Raw genomic sequence first — 24,081 nt, forward strand, 5'->3', positions numbered from 1 at the left:
TTCAGCATAGATTGGGCTCCTCTTTCACACTGTAATGAGAATGCAACACTGGAGTAATAAAGGCTCATAGTGCCCTGTAATCCATTTCCATTTGTCAGTATAATTCAGCCAGTGACTCAATAAAAGGGGATCACGAGCCCCTGCTCTTGAAGTGCGACATAATTTGAACTGCGAACTGCAAATCTTTGTGCTCGCTGTAATTGTTTTTCACACAAATTCCCGATCCTCCTTTAGACTACTCAGTCACCTTAGTCGGTTTCAGTTGTACCATACAAGAAATGAAGCAACAAAAAGCCTTAAACACATTTGCACGCCTGAGAGGAATGCTCTTAAATAAGTATGTGTGAATAGGTGAGCTGTATTTCAGCATCACACACATTTATTACCAGTTAGGTGTTTGAGACTCTTGCTAGTTAAGTGAATTCTTTGCCCTTAACAAGTGGTGGTTGTTGCCAAGAAGAGCATTTAATTACTTCTGACTTCATGTACTGTAAATCAAAAGGCATTTACAATCAGAAGGATTATTTGCCAGCGTAATTACAAGACACAGCTTTCCAAGACCTCTCTGTGGTTAAAGAATGGAATGAACTCTGTTTTATGACATATTTTAACTGTATGCATCTCTCTCTCTCTCTCTCTCTCTCTGTACATAATTGCAGTGAATGCAACAGCAATAGAGATTCTGTCCTGTCCTACACCAGTGTGCGAAGTAACAGCTCCTACCTGGGAAGTGATGAGATGGGATCAGGTAAAGGAAAGATTGTCCACAGTAAAGACACTGAAACGTTTGATCAACAGCTACTCAAGGTTTTAGTAAATTTCTCCCAAAATAATTGGCTATAGTGGTCATGATCAACTCGGGGTTTTTGCTCTTTTCATGTCAGTCATGTGTCCTACTTTCACAATGCCAAAAATGACATCAATTTTTTTTTGGGTGGAGGTCCTCAGATCTGCCATAAATGTTGCATCCACATTATTAATGAAATTAATGAGGCAAGAAGGAATCCGCTGAGGAGAAACACCTCGTTTTTATCAGCACTGTTCTGTATCAAGGCGTTTAAACTCCCTATAATACAGTGGTGATGTTATTTGATAGATATTTTTCTACTCTGCGGTTTGACTATGAAATGTATATATGAGAGAGGAACAGAAGTGCTTAAGAGGAATGTAAAAACAAAACCTGTAAGTGGATGTCTGCTGGTTTTTGGTTGCTAGGTGATGAACTTCCCTGTGACATGAGAATCCCTTCGGACAAACAGGACAAGCTGCACGGCTGCCTTGAGCACCTTTTCAACCAGGTAACTTCTGGACTTTTACTTATTGAAGTATTCTTTTATTTCTGATAGACCTCCTCTACAATTGGCCTGACAAAGAGAAACAGGACCACGTAGGCATGGGAATAATAAAGCTATGCATCGGCCCATAGAGAACAGATGATTGTGATCAGAACCAGTCAGCATCTGGCCCTCTGTCTACTCATCAAAAATCTGTTCTTAGCTTTCCCCCTTCTGTCTTTATTTCCCTTTTCAAGGCAGACCTGGGGAAGGGGGTGTACGTTCCATAAAAGAACATCCACCCATTTGTCATTTTCAACTCTTTTTTTTTAACTTCTTAGTCATCGTAGTATTCATCGGGGTCTCTTCTAAATGTACCGGTAAATGAAAGAAAACAGGGGGCGGCTGCAAACACAAATCTTGTTGTTAAGGTGGAAAGTTGCTTGCCAGGAGCTAAAATAGAGATGTCTTAATGCACGTGCGTGCGCGTGCAGCATCTGGGAGGCGGCTGGAACACGATAGAAGGCAAACTGCAATATGGTGACAATATGGTGGAATCTTATGAGTGCACGTGTGTTCTTTCATTTCTCCATACAGGTTGACTCCATCAACAGTCTACTCAAGAGACCAGTCATGGCCAAGGCCTGTGAAGAAACCAAGCACTTTTACTCTGACCACAGCCACCCAGGTAACCCTTTTAATTGTCTCTGTCTTTGTGTGTGTGTGTGTGTGTGTGTGTGTGTTCAGTGAATTCATCTCCATTAATTACTGCTCACACCCACAATTGTGTTTTTGTTTTTAACTGTAGCAGAATTTCGGCCAACAGAAGATTGGACTCTTCGCTGTCGCTCTGTTATTCAGAAGAACATCCAGGAGGACCCATGGAACCTACCCAACTCCATCAAAACCCTGGTGGAGAGCCTCCAGAGATTTGTGGATGGTATGTACAAAGACAAGGGCAAACATGTGAAGGTATATAGAGTTACGGCTTCTCAGTTCAGCTTGTTTTTAAATCTCTACAGATGGGAAGAACCAGCTCCTCCTGGCTTTGCTCAAGTGCACAGGTAGAGTTTACTATGAGTTCCAATGATTAAACTATAAACAAACAACATGGACAAAACAAGGGTTCTGTTACACCCAATAAGGCTAGTTGTTGCCTCTGGGATCAGTTCTTTACCTGCTCTTCATGTCTTTAAACCACCAGATACTTCGCTGCAGCTCAGACGGGATGTGATCTTCTGCCAAGCGGCGACAGGTGCCCTCTGCACTTTCGCCGAGCAGCTCTTGGCAGCACTGAGGTCACGGTTCAACAATGCCGGCGAGTACCAGGAGGACGGCACGGAGACCAGTCGCAAGTGGCTGGAGCAGATATCTGTCATTGGCGTGCTGATGCATTTTCAGTCTACGCTATCGCCTCATCTGGTGAGACTTGCGCTGGGGTTGTGAGAGCACAGGAAGGATGCCTTTTAGATTTCAGCCTCATGTCGACCCACATTCATACTCTGTGATGTCCGCCACATGGTCTCACAGTCTTTAAAATCCTTTCCTTGCTGTGGATTCTTCCATCAGAAAGAAGAGCAGACCATGCTAGAAGACACCAAGGCAGCACTCTCAGATTTGGACAAAGTGACTGTGTTCTTCAGGCAGCTGGAAGACGAGTGTCTTGTTGCAAGTAAGAGACGTGAACAAAACCAGACTCTGCCTATTCAAGTCCCTCTGCAGCAAATGGGCCGCTGTATGGTCCGACTGACTCTGGTCTGTCCCATTATGTGGATTTATAGTAGCAATTGAAGATTTGTTGTTCTCTTTTAGTGGAAAATGACTGAAGAGGGAGTCGGCGTTAAACAACAGCCTTTTCATTGCATATTTTAGATGACAGACTTTAGTTAAGTCGTGTTTTATAACGTATAAATACATATTTGTATATCTAAGAGCTTATTCTAATATTTTTCTGGATCTACTCCAGCATGGCTCAGGAGAAAAATGGACCTTTGGCCTCAATTCTGTTTTAATTAAATGGTTAATATTGGAAATCCACATTTCAGAGTAAAGATTTTGGTTTGTCCTCAGTGATCGCTGAGGCGATGTGGCTCTAGAGATTCTGGGGTGGTTCTAACTCTATTTAGATTAGGGTCTGTTTTCACTGAACCCCTAAATCTGCAGATATGAAGAACAAGCCCATCCTGAATTGGTTTTCTCTCAGAAGTGAGATTGCTGCTTAAAGCAAAATTCAAAATTTTAAGAGTCAAAGCTATGAATGAATGATGAGGTATTACTATTCAGCAGCACAGTCTTTTTCTGATGCAAAATCACAAAAGTCTGCTGCAGTCGTGCGTGAATGGTTTGTGGAGGCAGTGTCCACACTGTTATTAGTCTGCTAATGGCATCTCCAAGAAGCTGAGAGCTCTATTCTAGATAGCATCAAGCCGTGTAAACAGCACAGAGTTGGAAGCTGCTTTGTTCATTTTGGAGCATCAGTGCCAGGTTCTTCGCATTATGGCTTAATGGGTTCTGTTGGGAAGAGCTAGACCTGGGAGTCACTCAGCAAAAGGTCATCTTTTCCCTTTTCCCAGAATGGCCCATGTGGCACACTTAGGAAACTTTAGCAGATGTCTGTCAGCTATTGTCAGATTATAAAAGCTTACCGCTGTGCATACAAGTAATCATTTTCAGGTTTGATCGATTGCTACTCATTCATTTGCTACTGCAATTACAACTTTAAAAACATTTGTTTTCTCTACAAAAGATCATTCTGATTTTCATATATTGACCGCTTATACTGACACAGTTGTCATAATTCACTTCTCCTCTCTTTTTTTTTGCAGACACACCAGTGTGTTACCAGGTGGAAGGTAGCCGCCAGGCCCTCAGAGTCACTCTGTATCTGGACAGCTGTCACTTTAGTGAGCTGCCCAGTCGGTTGCAAAATGGAGGCAGCTTGAAACTTCACACTGTTCTTTTCACTCGAGGTAAGATTGGACTCGGAGTCTGAAGGGTGTACATGAATGGAACACAACCAGAGCATTTTGTTCTTTTTTTAAAATCATGTTTCCTAGAAAAATCGCAAAGTAAAAAAGTATGTGTGCAAACATCAGTTCATTCGAGTGATTCAGGGACACCTTAGAAGTCATTTGAACGCACCATGTTTGAAATGTTCGAATTGAGGAAATAAATACCCAAACCAACTGTGTTGATGAAAATGTCCATCCTTGACATTCTCCTTTCGCTGTCATGTTCCAAAAATCCTTCATCACTGTTAAGTAGCTCAGCATGAATGCAGAAAATTACACGCCAAGTCGGAACGCTAAAGAACCAGTAATATTCCACAGAAAAGTGCCAACCACTCGCTGAAGTGCATGGGAGCTACCATGTAGACCTATTGGAGCGATTGAGCAGGGTTACGCTGTAGATAAACATCGCCATCTATTGGTAGCAGTCTGTACTGCAGGTTATGGAGTGCTTTAACACTGTTTCCCACAGATATTCATCATGTAGATATTGCATTGCTCTAATGCACTCTGACGTATTTTTCAAGGATTGGACCGTACTGAGGGAGTGTCCCAGCAGGACTGCGCAGCCATGGAGGAGTTCCAGCAGCGCATCAATGCGGTCTCACTGGAGAAGGTCAAGGCATACTACCGCAGACTCAGGTACACCGTTGTGGAGAACAATGGTTGGATCCTTTGCTGTGTGACAAAAGCAAAAAAAAGGTTTATATCATGCAGATTCCATGGAGAAAAAAATATAGTTTTATTAAGTCAGGTTTAATAAGTCTTTAATAAGTTTTGATTGTGGGTCGAGCAATAAAACTTGAACTAGATCATTCTATGAACCATAACTGAACCTAATATTTCTAAAGTAAAGGAGTGAGCATAGCTTTTGCTCAAACAGGGAACATTTGCTATTGTTTTGATGCTAAATAACTTGATACATCGATTGATAAATCTCCCGTTAACTACAACTTTATAATATTGAACTAAAAATTTAAATATTAAAATAAAAATTTTAAAATATGTTCTATAACAAGGTCATGCAGCTAACTAAGTAAATAAGATATAAACTTTTGACTTGGTTACATCTACATGTATGTCGTTAACATAGATTCATAAAGATTTTCTTTTGTATAAGTTTTGTCAGTTATGTCCATTTGAACCGTAATGACGTTCTCTTAAATAACCCAATAACGTAGTCATGATTTCCTGTTATGCCTCCGTTGCAGTGAAATGAACTGGCGGCATCAATAAATGATGTAACATGGAGGGTAGCAGATGCATATTCTATAAAGTGAAGTGCTGTAGATGCTAGATGACTCAGCTCTGACACACGAGTCAGTGGGGAAAAAAAACAAAATCTGCAGATTTCCAACGGGGATGAAGAGGTTTGGAAAAAAATATGTTTTCTTTCCCTATAGGGCTTTCTATTTGGAGAAGTCTCACCTTCCTACAGACTCGAATACAACAGCAATGAAGATAGACCAGGTAAAAACACGTTAGCTCCGCTGCTTCTATTGTGGCCAATACCTCACTCTATAAACTGTATATTAAACTCACTATAAGTCAATTTTACTGTATACATTGAGTGTGTTAACTAAATATAAATGCAAGCACAGATACTGGGCCTCGAAGTTAGAGACCTTCAGCCAAGCATTTCAAAAGTAAGGTGAAATAAGTCCTGGTCCCTCATCTGGACTCCCCCCATCACCTTCCATTAGCGAGTCAAGACCCTATTAACTCCAACTAACCTCAACATTAAAAGCATCCTCCATTTGAACACTGAACGAGGGTTAAGAAAACCAGCCTGTTAAACTGACTGTAGCTATCCCAGCCATTAGATCCAGTAGATTAAAGAACCTGCCAAAAAATGAGCCTCAGATTTGAATGTCCTCTGCTTTGCTGTTAGTAGACCACCTTAACATGACACTACTTTGTTGGTGAACTGTTTCTAATAAAGATATTAGTGGTATTTTCACTGTCACTAAATTTAGGCAAAGCTTTTGATGCACTAACGCCCCCCATAATTATCATTAAAAATGAGCTCACTCTTTTGACGTCAACAGAACACTCTCAAACCGAAACTGTCTCCTCTTTGTAGCTGCTGCGACCCCTGAACACGTTGGATGATCTTTGCCGACTCATGCAGTCCTACGTCAATGTGCGCCCAGGCACCCAGGGCCACCCCTCAGGTGTCAGTGTGCTGTGTGTGTCCTCTGAGCTGTGTAACCGCCTGGGAGCCTGCCACATCACCATGTGTGGCACCGGCATGCATAGGTAAGCCTGGCTACATCCCAGCATTATTCCCATTAAGGCTTATGTGGAATGAGCGGACTGTCAAGTGAATAAGTGTTAACACAGTGTAATAGTGATGACACGCTCAACAAAAACCACCTCAAAATAGTAGCTACACCTCTTTGTCAGGATTGCGTGCACGGACGTTGTGCGCACAGCATTCACCTTTTGCTTTTTTGTTCTTTGCAGATGCACCCTAAACGTGACTCTGGAGCAGGCGATGATCTTAGCCAGGAACCATGGCCTCCTGCCACGCTGCATCATGCAGACCATGGACATAATGCGCAAACAGGTAGATGTCACAGGGCGTTTATTTTCAGGCACATCAACACCGTGTGGTGCGTGCGCCTTTTTGGTTTTGTTTTAGTGGGATTGCGGACCGATGAGGGCTGATAAGTTCAGATGTAAATATCTGTTTATTCCGGCAGTTAATAATGCTCTTCCCTTGCTCCAGGGAACAAGAGTTGAGCTTTCTGCAAAAAACCTCAAGGTGATGGACCAGATGCCGCCATCATTCCCCAGGTAGGAGCTAAAGACATTCGGGGGCACCTCGTTCTAACCCCCTCAGCAAATAATACTGTTCACTGTGTCGGGCGCCATTTCCCATCACGTCTTTTTTTCCCCCACCCCAACAGACTCTTCAAGCTTTGTCTGCCACCCTCAGATGGAGATCTTTAGTGAAAGAACTACGTCAAAGAACTCACTAGGGAATGGGTAAATGTAGAAAACGGAGCGGGACCGGAACAGAAGTTTCACTGCTTTCTTACCAAGAGTTGCTGGCGGTGGAAAGATCCTCCCCATCTGCTGTCCCACTGCCTTACAGGGATCATTCCATCATGGACACCATGCAGCTTAAATGAGACTGTATTAATGACCATTGTCAGCTGTCAGGGAGCACCTACAATGAGACCTGTGAACCATTTTGTGTTATACATGAAAGCCCTCTATAATAGCAAGGTTGCTTTAACTGACTAAAACATTGGCATGGATGACTTGAAAACTGGTGCAATGGAGTTGCCTTTTTAAGGCCTCTAAAGGAAGACAGCCAGTGATTATGCCCATAACCAAGCTTGTGTCATTAACTGGATTAACCAAACTACCTGTAGCTGACTGTCTTAAATTCCGATGTTCTCATTCTCGCCTTGGACTGCAACTCCAGAGGACTGTCCCCTTCTGTTTTGGGAGGCGGCGTTGTTCCCCAAGGCTCAGTGTTTGGACCCTGTGTGACGTCAAATTTGAATTCTCATATTTTAGCTGGAGGAACGGATGCAACAAATGCAAACGAACAGACGAGGGGTAAGTAGGGATTGATGAGCAGATGAGAAGACGGGTGTTTAGATTGTGAGGGGGGTGCTCATTCTTCAGCCCATTGTATGTGGTTACCGTGCAATTACTGTAGGATTAGTGTACGTACTGTATTACTGCACTATATGAAGGATAGTTATTTATTGTGTCCAGAAAGAGCATTTTATCTCTCACTTAAACTATCAGGTATTAAAAAAAATCTAAAGCATTCCAGTCTTGAACAGTATTTAAAGGACCAATGGCCTGCCATTGTTTTAGAAATAACTGCTTGTTTTTTTTTTATTTATATGTGTGATATTTTTATGATGCTTGCAGGTGATACATTCAGGTAGTGTACCAGAGAGGGATGGAAAATGAGCTAATTAAAATCAGTAAAGGAAATTAACGGGGCCGCTGTCTCTATTATCGACCACATTATCAGGATGGAAAATTATTAATATCTCACATATCTCAATACATTAGTTGAAGTTTAGCCTTCTGTTTAAAGATAAATGCTTAAATTTGGTTCTTTCACAGTCTTTTGACTATTGTGCATTTACTGTAGGTTTCAGAATGCGTATCATAATTGTCCATGGGATCGGTTGCTATAGACAAAGGGATTATTTTTAGATTAAAACACCGTAGCATTATTCTACTGCAGACTAGCATTTCTTGTACATAACAGACTGTCGTCGTCAGAAAAATGTTAGTATGTGTCTCATAACTACAGAGCAGCCCTATAAGTTAAATTTCATTTATTTTTATGAAAATAATAGAGTAGACATAAAAATTCTATTCCTGAGTGCATTTCAAGAGAATTTCTTTTCTTTACTCACCACTTGCTGGTTTTGAGTGTTTAGAAAGGTCCGACGCATTTCTGCAACCCGACGTGACATGCTGCATTCATTGGGCAGAACTTTTAGTCCTATTTATTTAAAATCTGTCTGGTTCCAAATAAGCATGTTGGAGTAGCATGACCACTGTACCTTTGCATCCCTCTGGTAATAAATTCTCGCATTTTTACCAAGGCCCGTTTCAAACTTGATCTTAAACTCTGTAAGCTCAGAAAGCAGGAGTCATCGAGTTTGAACTGTGTTTCAGTTTTAAAGAAAAAAGAAAAAGACTGCAGCATGTTGGTGTAGCTGGGCAATTATGTCAGTGATTACACAATGATTTACATTATTCTAATGTTTTTTTGTAAATACTTTATTTGCAAATTTATGTTGCTTGAAAATAACTGTACAAAGCATCTTTGTTGAATCTTTCTAAAATTATAATTGTAAATGCAATCTTAACAAGACAGTAAATAAAAATGTTCCCAGTTTAGAGTTTATCTTGAGTTCTCGTTGTTTTCAATGTGTTTGTCTGCTGTGTGGATGGGTGATGTTGCCTCCACATTGGCCCGTATAAGCAAAGTACGACTAAGTGCAACTGAGAGAGAATCAGTTTCGTCTTTCATTCCAATTTCTCGTAACTTCTTGCTCATTCCTTGTGTTCTGCTTTCTAGCCAACCTGAGGCTTATTACGGAGAAACTGAACTTGCTATGAACCTCCTGCTGTATGTAATGGAGTTGCTGATGAAAGATTTTTATTTTTATTTTCCAGCTTTATATGTATTGTCAGCACTAGCACAGGAAACCCACAAGAACAAAGCATGAAGCACCAGAATATTTTAGGACCCTTTCACACAAAACAGTATTTCTCATTAATCAGTTGTCTTACATCTTTATTTATATAGCTTCTGTTACAATCAAAATGGTCTCTTGGAGCTTTACAGAATCTCAGTGGAAAGAACAGAAACCTTAAGCAGGACCAGGCTCACATGAGGGGACCCTCCTGCTGATGGCTGGCTCGGTAGAGAAGGAGGAGAAGGGAGGAGAGATAGAGAACAGCATACATATGAATCATGCAAATTCATTAATTACACGGAGCAATCACAGCTAGAGCTGAGCATGGTGCTGGGGTCAGAGGTCAGCAGGTCAGTGCACACTACACTTCAGCACAGCATAGTGCACTTCACATGAAAGAATACAGTATAAGACATTCTAAATTCCACAGACAAAACAATCTGAGGCAAAAAAGTTCTCCATTATTCATTCTATATTATTCATGTTGTGACATTCATTAAACTGTACCATACAGATGTCACTGGTGTCCCATTGGTGGGGTACCATAAGTGGGACTGGATGGATCCATTACTTCAGTACCTACTTTGACAATGGGAGTGAAGATAATGCGCTGTTCACTATGCAATATTACTGACAAATCATTACAAGCAATCATGAATGAGAACAGGTGTGGTCACATAGATGCGTATAATAAGCGGCAAACTGTTGGCGTTGCGTTCAAGTACTGATCAAATATATGTGCTTTTAATACCTTACAATGACGATCTGGTGGTGCTCTGAGGGCGTTATTCAAACAAAGAGCTAGTTTCAAGGTAAACAAAGGATACTGTATATTCTTGCCCAACAGGTGCCCTAGTCGTGCACTACTGTCACTCCAGACCACTAAACGTGCAAAGTACACAAGTCAACAATTCACTCTGGGTGGCTTCAGTGAACTATTGTAATAAATAATTGCCTATCACAGTCGTTTATGTTACATGAAAATCCCATTATACAGTATGCATGATTTAAAATAATGCGTTGACAAGCTTAAAATATAGATGGCTCCGTGTTAAATATGGTTCCGCTTCGTGGCTTTTGTCCGATATTTGACTGGATTGGAATGAGAATCGCGTGCATGTTGTCTAACGCCGGGAAAAGGTTGAGGTAAAAGCACACACAGTGCAATTTTCACAAGGTTATTAGCAATTGGTGTGAAGGGGGAACAGCAGCAGCAGCAGCAGCAGCAGCAGCACACACCCCTCAGCGCCGGTGATGTATCCCCGCTGCAAGGACACGGACAACTCCTCGTCAGAGTGGGCTCGACTTTAGGATGGTGCAGAAGTCTTTGAACGGCGGGGTCTACCCAGCTGAAGACGGCGAGAAGAAACACAGAGTCGGCTTTGTGGGACTGGACCCGGGGGCTCCGGAGTCCAGCAGGGATGGGGCGCTGCTCATTGCGGGTCCGGACGGCGCCCATAAGCGGAGCAGCATCCTCTGCAGACGGGGGTCCAGCATCTCCACAGGAAGACCCAGACCGACCAAGAAAAACGCCAGCTACCGAAAACTACAGAATTTCTTGTATAATGCGTTGGAGCGGCCGCGGGGATGGGCGTTCGTCTATCACGCTTATGTGTAAGTTGACTGTCATCGTGGCCATTTCCAAAATTTTATTTATTTATTTTTTGGGGGGGACGCCGTGTGGCTGCTGCGTGGTATCATCTAGATCAAATGATGAGTCTTAAAGTGTCTTTATGCCGCCAGAGGTACTGATTACCCGCAGAACTCAACTGACAACTGATATTATCGCAGCTCATTATCACAGATGTATCCGGAAAAAAATGTTTCAGCACCGCAGTCTGTGGACAGCTCCGCGTCACTGCTACTCACAAGGTGTGTGTGTGTGTGTGTGGGTGTGTGTGTGTGTGTGCGTGTGTGTGGGTGTGTGTGTGTGTGTGTGTGTGTGTGAGAGAGAGAGAGAGACAGAGAGACAGAGAGTTCGATTGGGGAGGGGGGGAACCGGGTGATGTCATTAGATCGGAACATCATTTTCGGTCTCTAGTTCAGCCCTGCAGCAATCCTGGAACTCAATTTTACAAAGTTGAGGCTTAAATGCAGATAAATGTGGCGCAAATTCCGTTTCAGATGTTGCCTTTTACGTGTCCCATAATGCAACTGATAGCCCATACTGCTCTAACGCCACAATTTTCAAACTTGGACTTTGAGTTTTCAAAAAGCTTCAGTGATACCCCGAAGACAAATGATCACACTGGTCATTACATCATTCCAGATAAAAGTCTCCTATGGCCCTTTTGTGTATTTATAACAGAATGCAGTTACAGTAGCTTCTTCCAGAGAGATTCTGCTGTGAGCATCTCTTAACTCTCCCCTTTTAAACTTGCCTGTTCTTTGTTCTGCCTTTGTGAGCTATTTATAACTACTTTGATCAGTTTTGGGTCGCACCATGACCCAATCACAGTCTTGTAACTTTGTTCTGCGGGTCCCATTTAGCCATGCCAGGTGATCTGGGGATTTTACTACGACATTAAAGATCTCAGTTCCACCCTAACGTCTCACCTCCAAAACTTACCTTTCTTATAGTTTGTAACCAATTTGCACATTCACAAAAAATGTGATTGACAGCTGGCCACTCCCTTCAATTGGAATGGTTGCCATGGTTAGTATTGTGGAGACTTTCAAGGCAAATGAAAACAGGCAGTCAGGTGGTCTCCTTTTTGAACACGTAAAATGCAGGTTACCCACCAGTCATGTCTGAAAAAGTAAAATGAAACAAAATAATCTGGGGAATCATGCAGGGGGTGAGGGGACCTGAAATATTCATGGACTACAATAGCACTGCCAAAAAAAACCCCAAAACACGCCACCTTCACCACTTTCATTTTGGGGGACATTTTGTTAACTTTGTTAGGAGGTGTTGAGGGCATGTATGCTATTGTGCGTTAATGTATTCCAGAAATTCACAGTGTACAGTAGAAACTGCTATATAGAGAAATCAGGAAGTCAAATTTGGCAAAGTACCACCCGCCCTACAGGAAAAGAGCTGCCCTGAAACAGCAGCTGTGTTCCATTTGTCTGTTCTATACATTATTCATAGTCGAAACACTTCATTCAGCCTACTAACTGTTCCAGGCAGATTTTAAAAGCCGCCATGCTGGGACTTCAGTCAGCTGCTGAACATACAGACTCTGCTGCAAAGGCCCAGTGCACGTGCATTTCTCTTCTGCTGAATGTTCAGTTTAGACGGCCATTTGTGCTTTGCTGCTCTGGCTTGTTTGCAATGCATGTGTGAAAGATCAATAAGTGGAATGTGAGAACCTATATTCAGCGTACTTGTCTGCCTGGCTGCATCTACAAAGGCAGCTTCCAGTAGAGTGTTAAGGGTTGCAGGCTGAGATGTTCACAGACTTGGTGTAGATGAAGATTGTTACTGAGTGTTTCCAGGCAGAAAACTCCAGCTGTGGGAGAAAATTGGAAAAGGAGAACTTAAGAGACACCTTAAAAAAGGAAAACAAAAAAACTAAAAGGAAGTCAATGAGCTTTGTAAAACACAATTGGTCCACGTTTTTAGTACTCGTCTTAAAAACTTCGAAAAATAATGAGAAACTTTTCAAACACTATTAATTTCACCAATAAAGTCAAGATCCAGCCATTGTGTCCTGAAAATATATGCTCAGAATTTAATATAAAAATAACAAAAAACAAATTTTTTTCATCCTATATTTAATTCTGATCTCATATTTATCAGTAAATGTAACCAAATAGCAATGAGTGCTACAACACATACCGTAAACCCTTTTTCTTTCTTTTGATCGATCAGAAATTTGACCTGCTTATGTCCTATGAACTATTATCCTTTGACATAATCCCTCTGACGCTCGAGCTTTGAATCATAAAGTGCCGTGTTGACATTTTGCTTCAGCGATTGCTGCTTCAGAGCCTGGCTTCGTGCTTCCACCACAAACAATGAGTCATCTGGGTCCTGAAGCGGTGCAGCAGCCGGAGCTCATCCAACTCTAGCTGATGTTTTCTGTGAAGCTGTTCTTTCTCCAGTGCCGATTCTTCTACATTAACTGGACCTGTCAGCAATCCTGCTGAGCTTCCAAGGCTCCTCCTGAATGCCAGTGGGGCATTCTCGAAGGAGATTTGATGTCCTGGAGGGGCCTGATTGATGTGTTTTGCCTAGTTATAGTTAATGTCTCTATGTGTATTTTTCTGAATCAGCACAGCCTCACTAATGGGTTTGTATCTCTTGTCAGAAAAATCATAATAAGTCTTTATTATTACTTTTTGGAATTTGCCAGGCAAGCTCTATCTAAGGGGAGATTTGGTTCACTTGGCCTCATGTATGGTACAGATTCATTTTAAGCTTGTCCGTGACATATAGTATGATTTACAGTATATTAGGGTTGCTGCAGTAGCAGGGACACACACGTACATAAGTGACCCAGAAAGTTGCTCATTACCCGGGAACACTCTTCCCTGGGACCCGCAGAGTGGGGATGGTGCCGTGGTGACACTGTTTGTTTCATGAAATATGTTGTGTCCTCTCCTTGAGTTTATCACAGGCTAAAATTAGCGTGATGAGTGACCAGTGTTGTGCTGAGAAGGGGGAAATCGATGGCTTTCCACCTACAGCTCAGGAGGAAATGCAAGCTTTTCTGCTTCGGACTGTTCAACTTGATTGATCAACAGTCACATTTCTACTGATGCCATCTGAATTAGCTTGACAAAAAGTCGATGTGTGTGCGTGGCTGCCTACGACTGTCTGTTAATGGGATGTGTTTTCTTAGGTCACATTTTATTAAGGACCACTTTTCCTAATAGTGTGGCATTTAAATTGCTTCATGTCACTCATAGTAGCTCTTATTTCGTACTTCCTGTCCTAATGTTGCGCTTTAAATAGATTAACCACGGATCTACCCTCTATTCTCTAGATAAGTGTTAAAATCAGTCACAGGATAAACAAATAGAAAAAAATCAAACACATACTTGTTTTATCTAGTGGTGAGTGTTATAAATCCCCTGTATAACTATATTAGTTATTTGTTTATCTTAAATAGTGAATTGGGACGTTAACACCAGGTCAGACTCATAAACATGAACAGTTGTGGTTGAGCTGTGAAACTAAAACCTCTGCATGTGCTGAACCCAACGATAGGCGAAGCTAATAGCCTGAGTGGTTTAGGAAGTGGTTTCTGTCCCACTCATATAATAAGGAAAGCTTCCTCATCAGGTACTGATTAACTTTGTCATTTGCAGTCAGAAAATTGATGCAAACGCTGAGGCCCAGTTCTACAGCAACAGCAACGTTCCGTTTCAGCACACGCCAGGGAAGTAAAACAAAAATGTGCCCGACCTGCTGACTGACCTGAATTTAATGTACAATACTGCACCTCATGGATAAAAGGTCAGGAATACAAGATATGATTTTCCTGACTAACAGGAAAGGCGTGGAATAAAATCTGTTCAGGTATATAAAATCAGTCCATTTGAGTAATTCTTACAACTATGGTTTTTTTAAATGATGTAATTATTGGGGAATACACACCATATGTAATTAACAAATTAAACAAATAAAAACGAACAAAAGAACATAAAGATTAACACCTGTGCTCTGCAAATTGTACAGACATCAACCATAATCATCACCATATCAAAAAGAACAATGTTATAAATATTAATCACTCTACCCTAGAGACGATGACTTAACAATAATCCAAATTATGCAGACAAGCAAGAGTTAATGAATGCTTTTCTGCACACGACCAGCTCGCTTTTCCTCAAGAAAGCCCTGAATCCTCTACCCATCAATGATGTATGAGATCCAATAAAACACACTAACCCTCACACAGAACGACCTCAGTCTAACAAACACAGTACAGAACAACAGCTGCATGTGCAAAGAGAATTCTACTGAATGAATATAAGAGCCCTTTATTTAGCCAAGAGAGAAGAACGGTAGCAGCATATCCCAGCTGGCAATGCCATCCGCCTAATAGGGCGTTTTTACCTTTTAAAAGCCAAATGCTCATCAGCAGCACAGAGGAAAGCAGCAGGCAGCTGCAGAACATCCAGCAGCTAAGTGTGATTTGCCTTTGAGCACTGAGGAAAATCTACATCTAAAGAAATGGATATTTGTCTCTGAGCAACAATGATTAGAGATTTAACACAAAGGACAAAAGCTCATACTCACAAAAAAAGCTGCAGTAAGACGGTTCTATTTTTAACCGTCTGATGTCGACATTGTAAGACTATGAAACTATGAAGTATTCTCCAGGAGCTATAAAATGCCTGTTCTGAATTGTTTTGTTTTAAACACTGCTGGAGTAAATCTAAATATGTTGATAATTTGAGAATAAAGCCAGAAAAGCCAGGCTGAGGTGGCTTGAACATGTCCAAATATATTGGTAGAACAATGGTTGTCAGGGTCCTAGGTGTTGTTTTGGGGTCCTTTATTGGTGGTTTTCCCTGTTCCTGCTCTGTTCTTTCTCCAGGGTTTCCAGCGTGTTTTTCCCTGCTGCGTTCAAGGCTTCTTTTGCTTTCAATAAACCCTTTTTGAGACCTAGGTGGCCGTTTCCTGTCTGCATTCGGGCCCTGATCAAACTAATTCCTAACAACAGTGAGGGTGGAGCTGCCGTAGAGGACCTACACAGGGGAAGGCAAGAGACTGGATATATGGATGCAGAGAAAGAGGATACAAAGTTAGCTGGTCCGAGAGAAGAGTTTGCAAAGGATTGATGGGGGTGGGGGAGGATGATTCAATGTTACCCCTGAAGGAAGAGCCAAAATAATAAAATGAAGAATACAAGTTTGGCTTACAAACTCGGTTCTTAAAAATAACCATTCTTTTCTTGACATTAGATCCCTGTCGGGGTCATGGGGAGGGCACACCCATGGATGAGCTGGACCAGGAGTACCTTGGCAGTGCTGAAGGTGTCCTGGCACCTCCCCCTGCTACCAGAACACCTCTCGAGTTTTGTCCACAGTGGAGCTTGAACAAGGAACCCTCTCCTCAGCCCAGTCCTCTATAGACTAAGCTGATGATAGTATAATACCTTTATTTCCTTCTAGTTTTCAAACACCTTTCACGTCATAAGCAAGTGGCTCCTGAGTTCCGAAGTACCCGATGGGAATGCCTGAGTTTAATGCTCTGTGCTGGTTTACTGACTGCTATCGTTAGTGGACATTAGTGATGTTCACCACATCTTTGTTTTCTTTATGTAGAAACAAAAAGGACTGAATCGTTTCTATTTAATCTCAGATCTAATTACTCAATTTCTTTCTAAAAAAACAACCATAAACATGAAATAACTCAATTACATTACAATCATGAAGGATTATCTTACTGCTTCATCACCCCATTTATTTATGCAAATGTGTTTACTACTGGGTTAATTCAGTGCACCTTATCTGCATGTGCCCTCCATGTGTGGCCGAGCCACTGCTGCAGCTGCTGCAGATGCACTATGGCTTCTATCCACTAAAAAGGGGACTGCAGCTCTAATTATTCATTTTGTTCCCCGACTGCACTCGCTTACTCTGAGCTTTGGGAATTAATCAGCGGAGGTGCATCGCAGCCATCAGCTGAGCATGAAATCCAATACTGAAATCACTCACAGGCCAGGTCAGCTTTAATGGGCTGCAGCCACCCAAATAGTAATTTTCTTAATGAAGAAAGTCATCCTGTTAATAGAAGATCTGCATTTCAAAGCCTCTGTTTCCCAATACGATATGTATGATTCAAATAATTTTAAAACAAGTAACAAGTAATAGAGTTTAAAAAACCCCAACAACAATCCAAAGCTTATATACATTTTTGTTGTCTTCTTTTCTTTTAGCTTCCTCTTGGTCTTTTCCTGTCTCATCCTCTCCGTTTTTGCCACCATCAAAGAGTTCAAAAATAGCTCTGAGAGTGCCTTGTACATCCTGGTGCGTATTGCTGTTCTGCATGTAAACTCTTGCTCCACATGTGGTGCATCCTGGGTAAGTGGTAAACCTCACCACTAGGGTTTGCTATGCAGGAAATCGTGACCATCGTGGTGTTTGGGGTGGAGTATATCGTGAGGATATGGTCTGCTGGCTGCTGCTGCCGATACAGAGGATGGAGGGGGAGGCTGAAATTTGCCAGGAAGCCTTTCTGTGTCATAGGTGAGGACCTGTTTGTTGAACGGTTTCGCAAGTGAATGAAATTTACGTTTGTGACAGATGAAAGGAAACTCTTAATAATGACAGTAGATTGAAATGATGGCGTGTAACGTCTTTCCCCAGATATCATGGTGCTGATCGCCTCAGTGTCTGTGCTGGCTGCCGGATCTCAAGGCAACATTTTCGCCACCTCGGCCATCAGGAGCCTGAGGTTTCTGCAGATCCTGCGCATGTTGCGGATGGACCGCCGAGGAGGCACCTGGAAGCTGCTGGGATCTGTAGTTTATGCCCACAGCAAGGTGAACTGCAGCTCGACAGCCCAAGTGCATTTGACAGTGATGTCATATCAACATTTCCAACATTTACAGTCTAAATAGATGTATAGTCACTTTTAAACCATACTTTAGTCTTAGTACTGTTCCTCAAACTAACTAAAAACTAACCTTCATGTCACCATTATAAGTGAAGCTTTCAGTGCTGCAGGATTGTGGTGTTTAATGTCTCTTCCACTTGAGGAAACGTTTCTCCCAGCTTTATTTTTAATGAGCTTTGAAAATAGAATCATTTGCTTGCACTAATAAGCTTCTTCAAGTGTGTGTGTGTGTGTATGTGATGTGGTAAGTAAATAGGGTGGGTGTGCAACATGTGCGGGCTCGAGGGAAATAAAAGGCATTTATGAAATGCTTGGTGTGCCTCAGAGGGCATGCGAGTCACATAATTGCGTCCAATATTGTCACCGTTTTATCAAATCACCGGACGTTTCGGATGGCGCTTTATTGCTTCGGGTTCCCGTCAGGCTTATTGTGTCATTTTCACTGTAGGAGCTCATCACGGCCTGGTACATAGGCTTTCTGTGTCTCATCCTGGCTTCATTCCTGGTCTACTCTGTGGAAAAGGAGTCAAATGAGGAGTTTGAAACCTACGCTGATGCACTCTGGTGGGGTCTGGTAAGCCTAAAGTCCAATAAATTGATGCAGTGTGCAGGTACATTTTATAATCAAACAGTAACAGATGGCATTTTTCATCAGATCACTTTGACAACAATTGGTTATGGTGACAAGGTTCCCAAAACATGGAATGGACGCATGCTGGGAGCCGCGTTTAGCATGATCGGGGTGGCCTTCTTTGCACTTCCTGCTGTAAGTATTAATGTTGGACTGTTGTTAACCTTCCACTGATTAAAAGCCCAGTGTTGCTTAACAGCTCATTTTCTAAACATTTTAAACTATATGCGTATTCAAAGTTAACATCTGACACTCAAGAGGGTATTTATTATTAGATGATTCTGCTCATGAAGCGCATGGATTCGGCTTTTCCTGAGCTCGAGGCTCTAAGGACTGAAGGTGTTACACAGTACTAACTGTTAAGCCTTCTGGCTTTGTTTGGGATATAAATTATAATAAATAAATTGTTTATTTTGATGGATCTATGGGCAGATTAATTTGATGGTCTGATTTACTGAAAAACAGGCCCAAACAGGCCACAAGCAGTCTAATGATAATAATAAATAACTTGATGGATTGTTTTTCTCATTGTAGAAGGAACAGTTTGCACTTTGTTTTTTATTCTGTGTCTCAATTTAACTAGAGGTTTATGTAGGATGCTGAAGATAGCACAGAAATACTCTATTTTAGGTCTCTTATTTACAGTGGGTTGCCTCATTCTAATCACAGGTGCTGATGATATGATGGTAACAGTTGTTCAGTTGTCTTTAGAAACATCCAGTTAAAAAGACTTCAAACAAACGTGCAGTTTTATTCGCTTGGAACTAGCGTGCGCAATAAATGAATGTAAATGTGCACACACTTTACGTCAGATATTAAGTGGATGAAAAAGGTTAATGGAGGTAAATTCTAATTCAGTTTTGACCTTTCTGTCTCCCTGTAGGGTATCCTGGGTTCTGGGTTTGCCCTCAAAGTCCAGGAGCAACACAGGCAGAAACATTTTGAGAAGAGGCGTAACCCTGCAGCTGGCCTCATCCAGGTTCACACTCAAGCCTTCTTTTCTCATTATACTTTTTTTCCCCACCGTTGTCCTTAACAAAAAACTAAAATTGCTTTTTAACCCTCCATCCAGGGTGCCTGGAGGTTTTACGCTACAAACCTTTCTCGTACAGACCTGGTGTGCACTTGGGATTTTTATGAGCAGACTGTATCTGTTCCAATGTACAGGTGAGTAAAAAACTACACTCTGGGGATTTGTCAGCATTTTAATGAATAGAGCAATTTCCCTGCATTACATTCCCTTATCACCTTTAAAGCTGCCAAGCTAAAGAAAAAGAGAGTGTCCTTTATTGTATTCTGCATCAGACCCTGGTTGAATGAGACACCACATTCTTTTCTCTGACTGCTGCAGCATTTGGCAGGAACACATGAACATTTTAAAATGCTGTCTCAAAGCCAAACAGGGCCAGAGGCTACTTTGCAAAATTAGCTTACATTTCAGCCTTGACGTATGAGTCAGCAAATAGGTTTTGACTCTCACAATGCAAATTCCTTAAAGTAAGCCTGTGTGGTTGTATGGATATATATAAAATATAAAAGTTTCAGATTCAATTCGGTCATAGTTGTAACCCGAGCTGAAAAGGTGATGGCCTGCAGAATAGATCAGTGCCAAAGAAAAAGGAATTACCTTTTTTGCTTGCTGGAGGGAGCGTTTAACCTTTCAACACGCAGGTGGTAGAGCTCTGATCTTTGTATTTCTCCCCCCCCCAAGATTTATCCCACCTCTGAATCAGTTGGATCTGCTGAGGAATCTAAAGGGCAAGTCTTTCAGGTATGAGTATGACCGTATGAGCCACAAAGCTACTGGAGATAATGATATTTTAAAAAGGATACCATCTCATTGACTTTATAGCATATCTATCTTACTCACATAACCAATCTGCAGAGGAATAGCACTTACACACATCTAAACTTCCCCTACTCCTGAGCTGTACTACAGCCTTCCACAAGGGGGGGATTGAGATGTTTTTGAAACACTTTTGGTTAGCACTGTTATTCATATTTAAGTTAAAAATCAGGGGGATTGATCTATAGTTGTACATTACAGCTTAGATCACATACTGTATATCCGCAGGATGATGTAGGTAATAGAGCATTTTGTGTCGCGTGCATCAGTATTAACCCTGTGTGATCAATGATGACGTAACACACAAACTGATTTCTGTTGATGTCTTTTCTGCAGGAAGGAGTCCCAAACTGAAATGTCTCCCAGGTCTGGGATCAGATTGTTTCTTGTCTCTACAGTACCTTCTGGCTTCAATTCCGCTCTCAGTTGCTGCTGATACACTTCTTGAAAGAATATGTGACTCTTAGTGTGTGTGTGTATGTGTGTGTGTGTGTGCGTGTGTGTGTGTGTGTGTGTGTGTGTGAAATACCTCTTTCAAGAATGGTCTTTCTGCACTTGCTCTCACGGTGCTCAAAGATCACCTCTGACCTATTTCTAGCAATATCTCAGAAAGTAAAGAGGTGATTTTGAACACTTTTGAGCTTTGCTTGATATATTGAACACCATTGGACAAAAGAAAACAAGTGTAATTAATGATAAGTAACACTTTATCGTGTCCTTTATAAGCATATTTTGTGCAAATATGATATCTCATGTGTAAACATGGCCATTATTTTGGACACACAAAGTGTTGCGCAGCACACACTGCTGTGTTTTGCGTATCCCAATGCTTTTTTTTTTTAATCTGTTTTGTCTCCTTTACTGCCCTCCACTCCAGTAATGAAAATGCACACAAAGAAAGACTTTGTGGGTGCTGTCCAAGAGCTATTAGGTATAGTGGCTGCCCACGTACTCACAACCATACTGCAAGTCTGCGTGTCTCCCACATTCCTGCCGCTGTTTCTAATCCCTCCTTTGGCACAATTAAAAGTGGAGGACTCATATAAGAACAGTAAACACAGGTGTATCACAGCTCTGTGGGGTGTAGCAGCTTTAAATAGCCTCAAGAGTCTGCCTATTTCTATGATAAATATGCACTTGTGATTTCAGCTGATGTTTTGTTTCTGTTTCTCAGTGCATTCCTGCCGTTAATTTGCTTGCTGCCCTTTTTGCCGATCCGACTGTTAAACCTCTGTTCATACCGCCAACCACCTAACAATATAACGCCTTTTCTTTTGACCAACTGCTGTGTGTCAGGCAGAGCGTACAGTACGATGTCGACTTATTTGGCACGGTTGTGGACACTTTTATTTTTTTTGCACAGAGTGAGATCACGGCTGTTCCTTTTGAGATGTGTGTTGTCACCTTGCTTCCCACGCATGCATGCTCGTAGCTTCGCGCTGCTTGGCTGACCCACTGTATGCTCCACTATGCTCGTGTGTGGACATGGCTCCTTCTTCTGTAGGACATTGCCAATTTTGCATTTCTGCAGAGGTAAGATTTGCTCAATTCAGTGTTGAATTAGGCAGATTAAGGGGGAAAATAGGATTATGATGCTTAGAGTTACTTAGAAACAGCTGCGCCGCATAAGCTGTTCAGTAACATTTCCTTTGTCGCTGCTTGCTGTGTGCAGTCGGAAGGCCAGCTTGAAGGACAAGGTGTTCCCCAGTCCTTCTAAAGCCCCTTTTGCAAAAGGGAAAGCTCAGTCCCCAGGAGCAGAGGAAGGAGTTGAGGCGAGTCCCTACAAGGTCGCCAAAAGTTGGAGCTTCACTGACAAGAACCGAGGGACAAAGAATAGCTTTAAGGCACGAGGCAGCACATCGCGCCAAAACTCCGAGGGTGAGGAACGTTCACGCAGACACAGCTCAACAGATCAATATGTGAGCTAATGAGCTAAGCTCTTTTCTTTAGTCAAAACACAAAATTGGTTTGTGTGTGTGTGTGTGGGGGGCATTTTAAACAATTCAATCTCAAGTCAAAGCAACTCACTGAAGCAGCTTGGGATTTTGGACAATATTAGTTGGTATCTTGTGGCAGTTTTTTGGTGTCACATTTGTCATTAACATTTACTTGTTACTTAAAATTGAGTTAATGTTTTGAGTTGGAAGTCAGGCATGCTCTCTCAATGGTGGACTTATTTAATTCATATCTTAGATTGTGGTTTCTCTGAAGCGATGGTCAGAGTGTTGCAGTGTTAGAGGTAGATGGAAGATGGTAGATGGAAGATGTTAGATGCTTTAAGCCCCAAATTGCTTAGGGTTTACAAAATATATTAACTGTATTGTTTTTTAACCTAATCTGTCACACTTTTGAACCAAAATCACATGGTTTTCTTAATTTGCAGGGTCTAGATCCAAGTTTTGGGTTTACGTAAAAAATATTAAAAGTTTTTTTTTTGCGAATGTAAATTCAGACAAACCATCCTCTGTCACGTGATATTCCAATAAAGACAATGTAATAGACAGACTTAAGCACATCTTTACATCATATCATGTAAATAAATTGTTATGCTTAAAGGGAAACATATGAATCTTATAGACTCATCCTTTAAGTTTTTTTACTCTACATGATAATATCACGAATCCTACAACCTTTTTGGGGCTTGGATTGGATTTTGGTGTGCAGCATTCATTCATCATATGGACAGACCTAATGCATTCATATGTCATTCAGGCCACATAAAATCAAGCAGTTCTCCTCCTTCACCATTTCATGAAGTTTGTGTTAAAAAGAGTCTAAGCCAATTGGTCTCATTGGTTGTTTTTCTTCTTCCGATTCATGGCATGATAAAGTGCTGATTGAAATGCAGGACGAAGACTTGGGACTGAAGCGTTCTCCAGGTTAGACAAGCCATCATGCTATGCTATCAGCGTAGGTTGTAGTGTAATCTCTAATGCAGATTCATATTTTGCCATATGCAGTATATGATATGTACAGCTTTTTAATCATCTTAGATGTGAGACAGACCGTCCCTATCAAACATGAAACCCAAAAAATTATTTGGTGGTCTTCATGTTTGGAAATTTGTCTTTTTGTCTGCCATGGTCATCCATAACAAATCTGTTTTTCCATCTCTCTCCTCTCTCTCTTTGCAGCAATTGAAGGTTTAATAAGTAAGACACTGGAATATTTTATTGACAAGCTACTATGGGGAAAAGACAGCCGGATTTATAGACCTGAGAACACTTGCATGCTTGCAAATGCTGAGATACAGGCGTGCTTAACAGGTTGCATACACTTGTAAAGATAATGTAGGCATTTAAAAAAGAAATAATGAAGAAAAAGATCACGCTTAAGAAGATATTTGCTTTAATGGGTAGAAAATAATAAACCACTACATATTGCTGAAGGGAAAAAAACAACCAGAAATCACCAAAAGTCACAGTGAAGAGGAGACATCAGTTACTCTAACACACAGAGGGAGGTGAAACATGACGTGGAGTTGTTTTATTGCCAGGTGAACTGTAAAGAAAGTAAATGAATGCAAATAATAAAGTAAGAAGAAATACAGCCATAACCTCTTCCAGTGGGACAATGATCATAAATATACATGAAAGTATATAATCAGGAAAGAAT

General features: G+C 41.4%; 2 protein-coding genes across 10 annotated transcripts in view; both read left to right on the forward strand.

The window, feature by feature from the left end:
• The window catches only part of prex1 (phosphatidylinositol-3,4,5-trisphosphate-dependent Rac exchange factor 1), a 54,118-nt gene extending 44,945 nt beyond the window's left edge, over positions 1–9,173 (forward strand). The window contains exons 27-41 of one of the 4 annotated variants that reach the window (XM_029834511.1): positions 660–748; positions 1,216–1,298; positions 1,872–1,962; positions 2,086–2,214; positions 2,297–2,338; positions 2,479–2,696; positions 2,844–2,946; positions 4,100–4,243; positions 4,810–4,924; positions 5,686–5,752; positions 5,884–5,928; positions 6,366–6,541; positions 6,749–6,851; positions 7,014–7,081; positions 7,195–7,268. In XM_029834511.1, coding sequence (XP_029690371.1) covers positions 660–748; positions 1,216–1,298; positions 1,872–1,962; positions 2,086–2,214; positions 2,297–2,338; positions 2,479–2,696; positions 2,844–2,946; positions 4,100–4,243; positions 4,810–4,924; positions 5,686–5,752; positions 5,884–5,928; positions 6,366–6,541; positions 6,749–6,851; positions 7,014–7,081; positions 7,195–7,237 — 1,516 coding nt within the window. In that variant the 3' untranslated portion in view covers positions 7,238–7,268. Of the gene's footprint in view, positions 1–659; positions 749–1,215; positions 1,299–1,871; positions 1,963–2,082; positions 2,215–2,296; positions 2,339–2,478; positions 2,697–2,843; positions 2,947–4,099; positions 4,244–4,809; positions 4,925–5,685; positions 5,753–5,883; positions 5,929–6,365; positions 6,542–6,748; positions 6,852–7,013; positions 7,082–7,194 lie in introns of all 4 variants that reach the window. The other 3 variants (XM_029834510.1, XM_011621660.2, XM_029834512.1) reach the window with 3 other exon arrangements.
• Positions 9,174–9,326: 153 nt separating this feature from the next.
• LOC101078901 (potassium voltage-gated channel subfamily KQT member 2-like) overlaps positions 9,327–24,081 on the forward strand; it is a 22,187-nt gene continuing 7,432 nt past the window's right edge. For 2 of the 6 annotated variants that reach the window (XM_029834522.1, XM_029834525.1), the window contains exons 1-14: positions 9,327–11,085; positions 17,310–17,400; positions 17,493–17,619; positions 17,740–17,915; positions 18,438–18,563; positions 18,645–18,755; positions 19,504–19,599; positions 19,693–19,787; positions 20,332–20,391; positions 20,803–20,832; positions 21,344–21,397; positions 22,139–22,344; positions 23,298–23,345; positions 23,601–23,618. In XM_029834522.1, coding sequence (XP_029690382.1) covers positions 10,784–11,085; positions 17,310–17,400; positions 17,493–17,619; positions 17,740–17,915; positions 18,438–18,563; positions 18,645–18,755; positions 19,504–19,599; positions 19,693–19,787; positions 20,332–20,391; positions 20,803–20,832; positions 21,344–21,397; positions 22,139–22,344; positions 23,298–23,345; positions 23,601–23,618 — 1,540 coding nt within the window. In that variant the 5' untranslated portion in view covers positions 9,327–10,783. The remainder of the gene's footprint in view (positions 11,086–17,309; positions 17,401–17,492; positions 17,620–17,739; positions 17,916–18,437; positions 18,564–18,644; positions 18,756–19,503; positions 19,600–19,692; positions 19,788–20,331; positions 20,392–20,802; positions 20,833–21,343; positions 21,398–22,138; positions 22,345–23,297; positions 23,346–23,600; positions 23,619–24,081) is intronic. The other 4 variants (XM_029834524.1, XM_029834526.1, XM_029834523.1 and 1 more) reach the window with 3 other exon arrangements.

The sequence above is a fragment of the Takifugu rubripes genome, chromosome 3, assembly GCF_901000725.2.
Source record: "Takifugu rubripes chromosome 3, fTakRub1.2, whole genome shotgun sequence".
In the NCBI taxonomy this organism is placed as follows: Eukaryota; Metazoa; Chordata; class Actinopteri; order Tetraodontiformes; family Tetraodontidae; genus Takifugu; species Takifugu rubripes.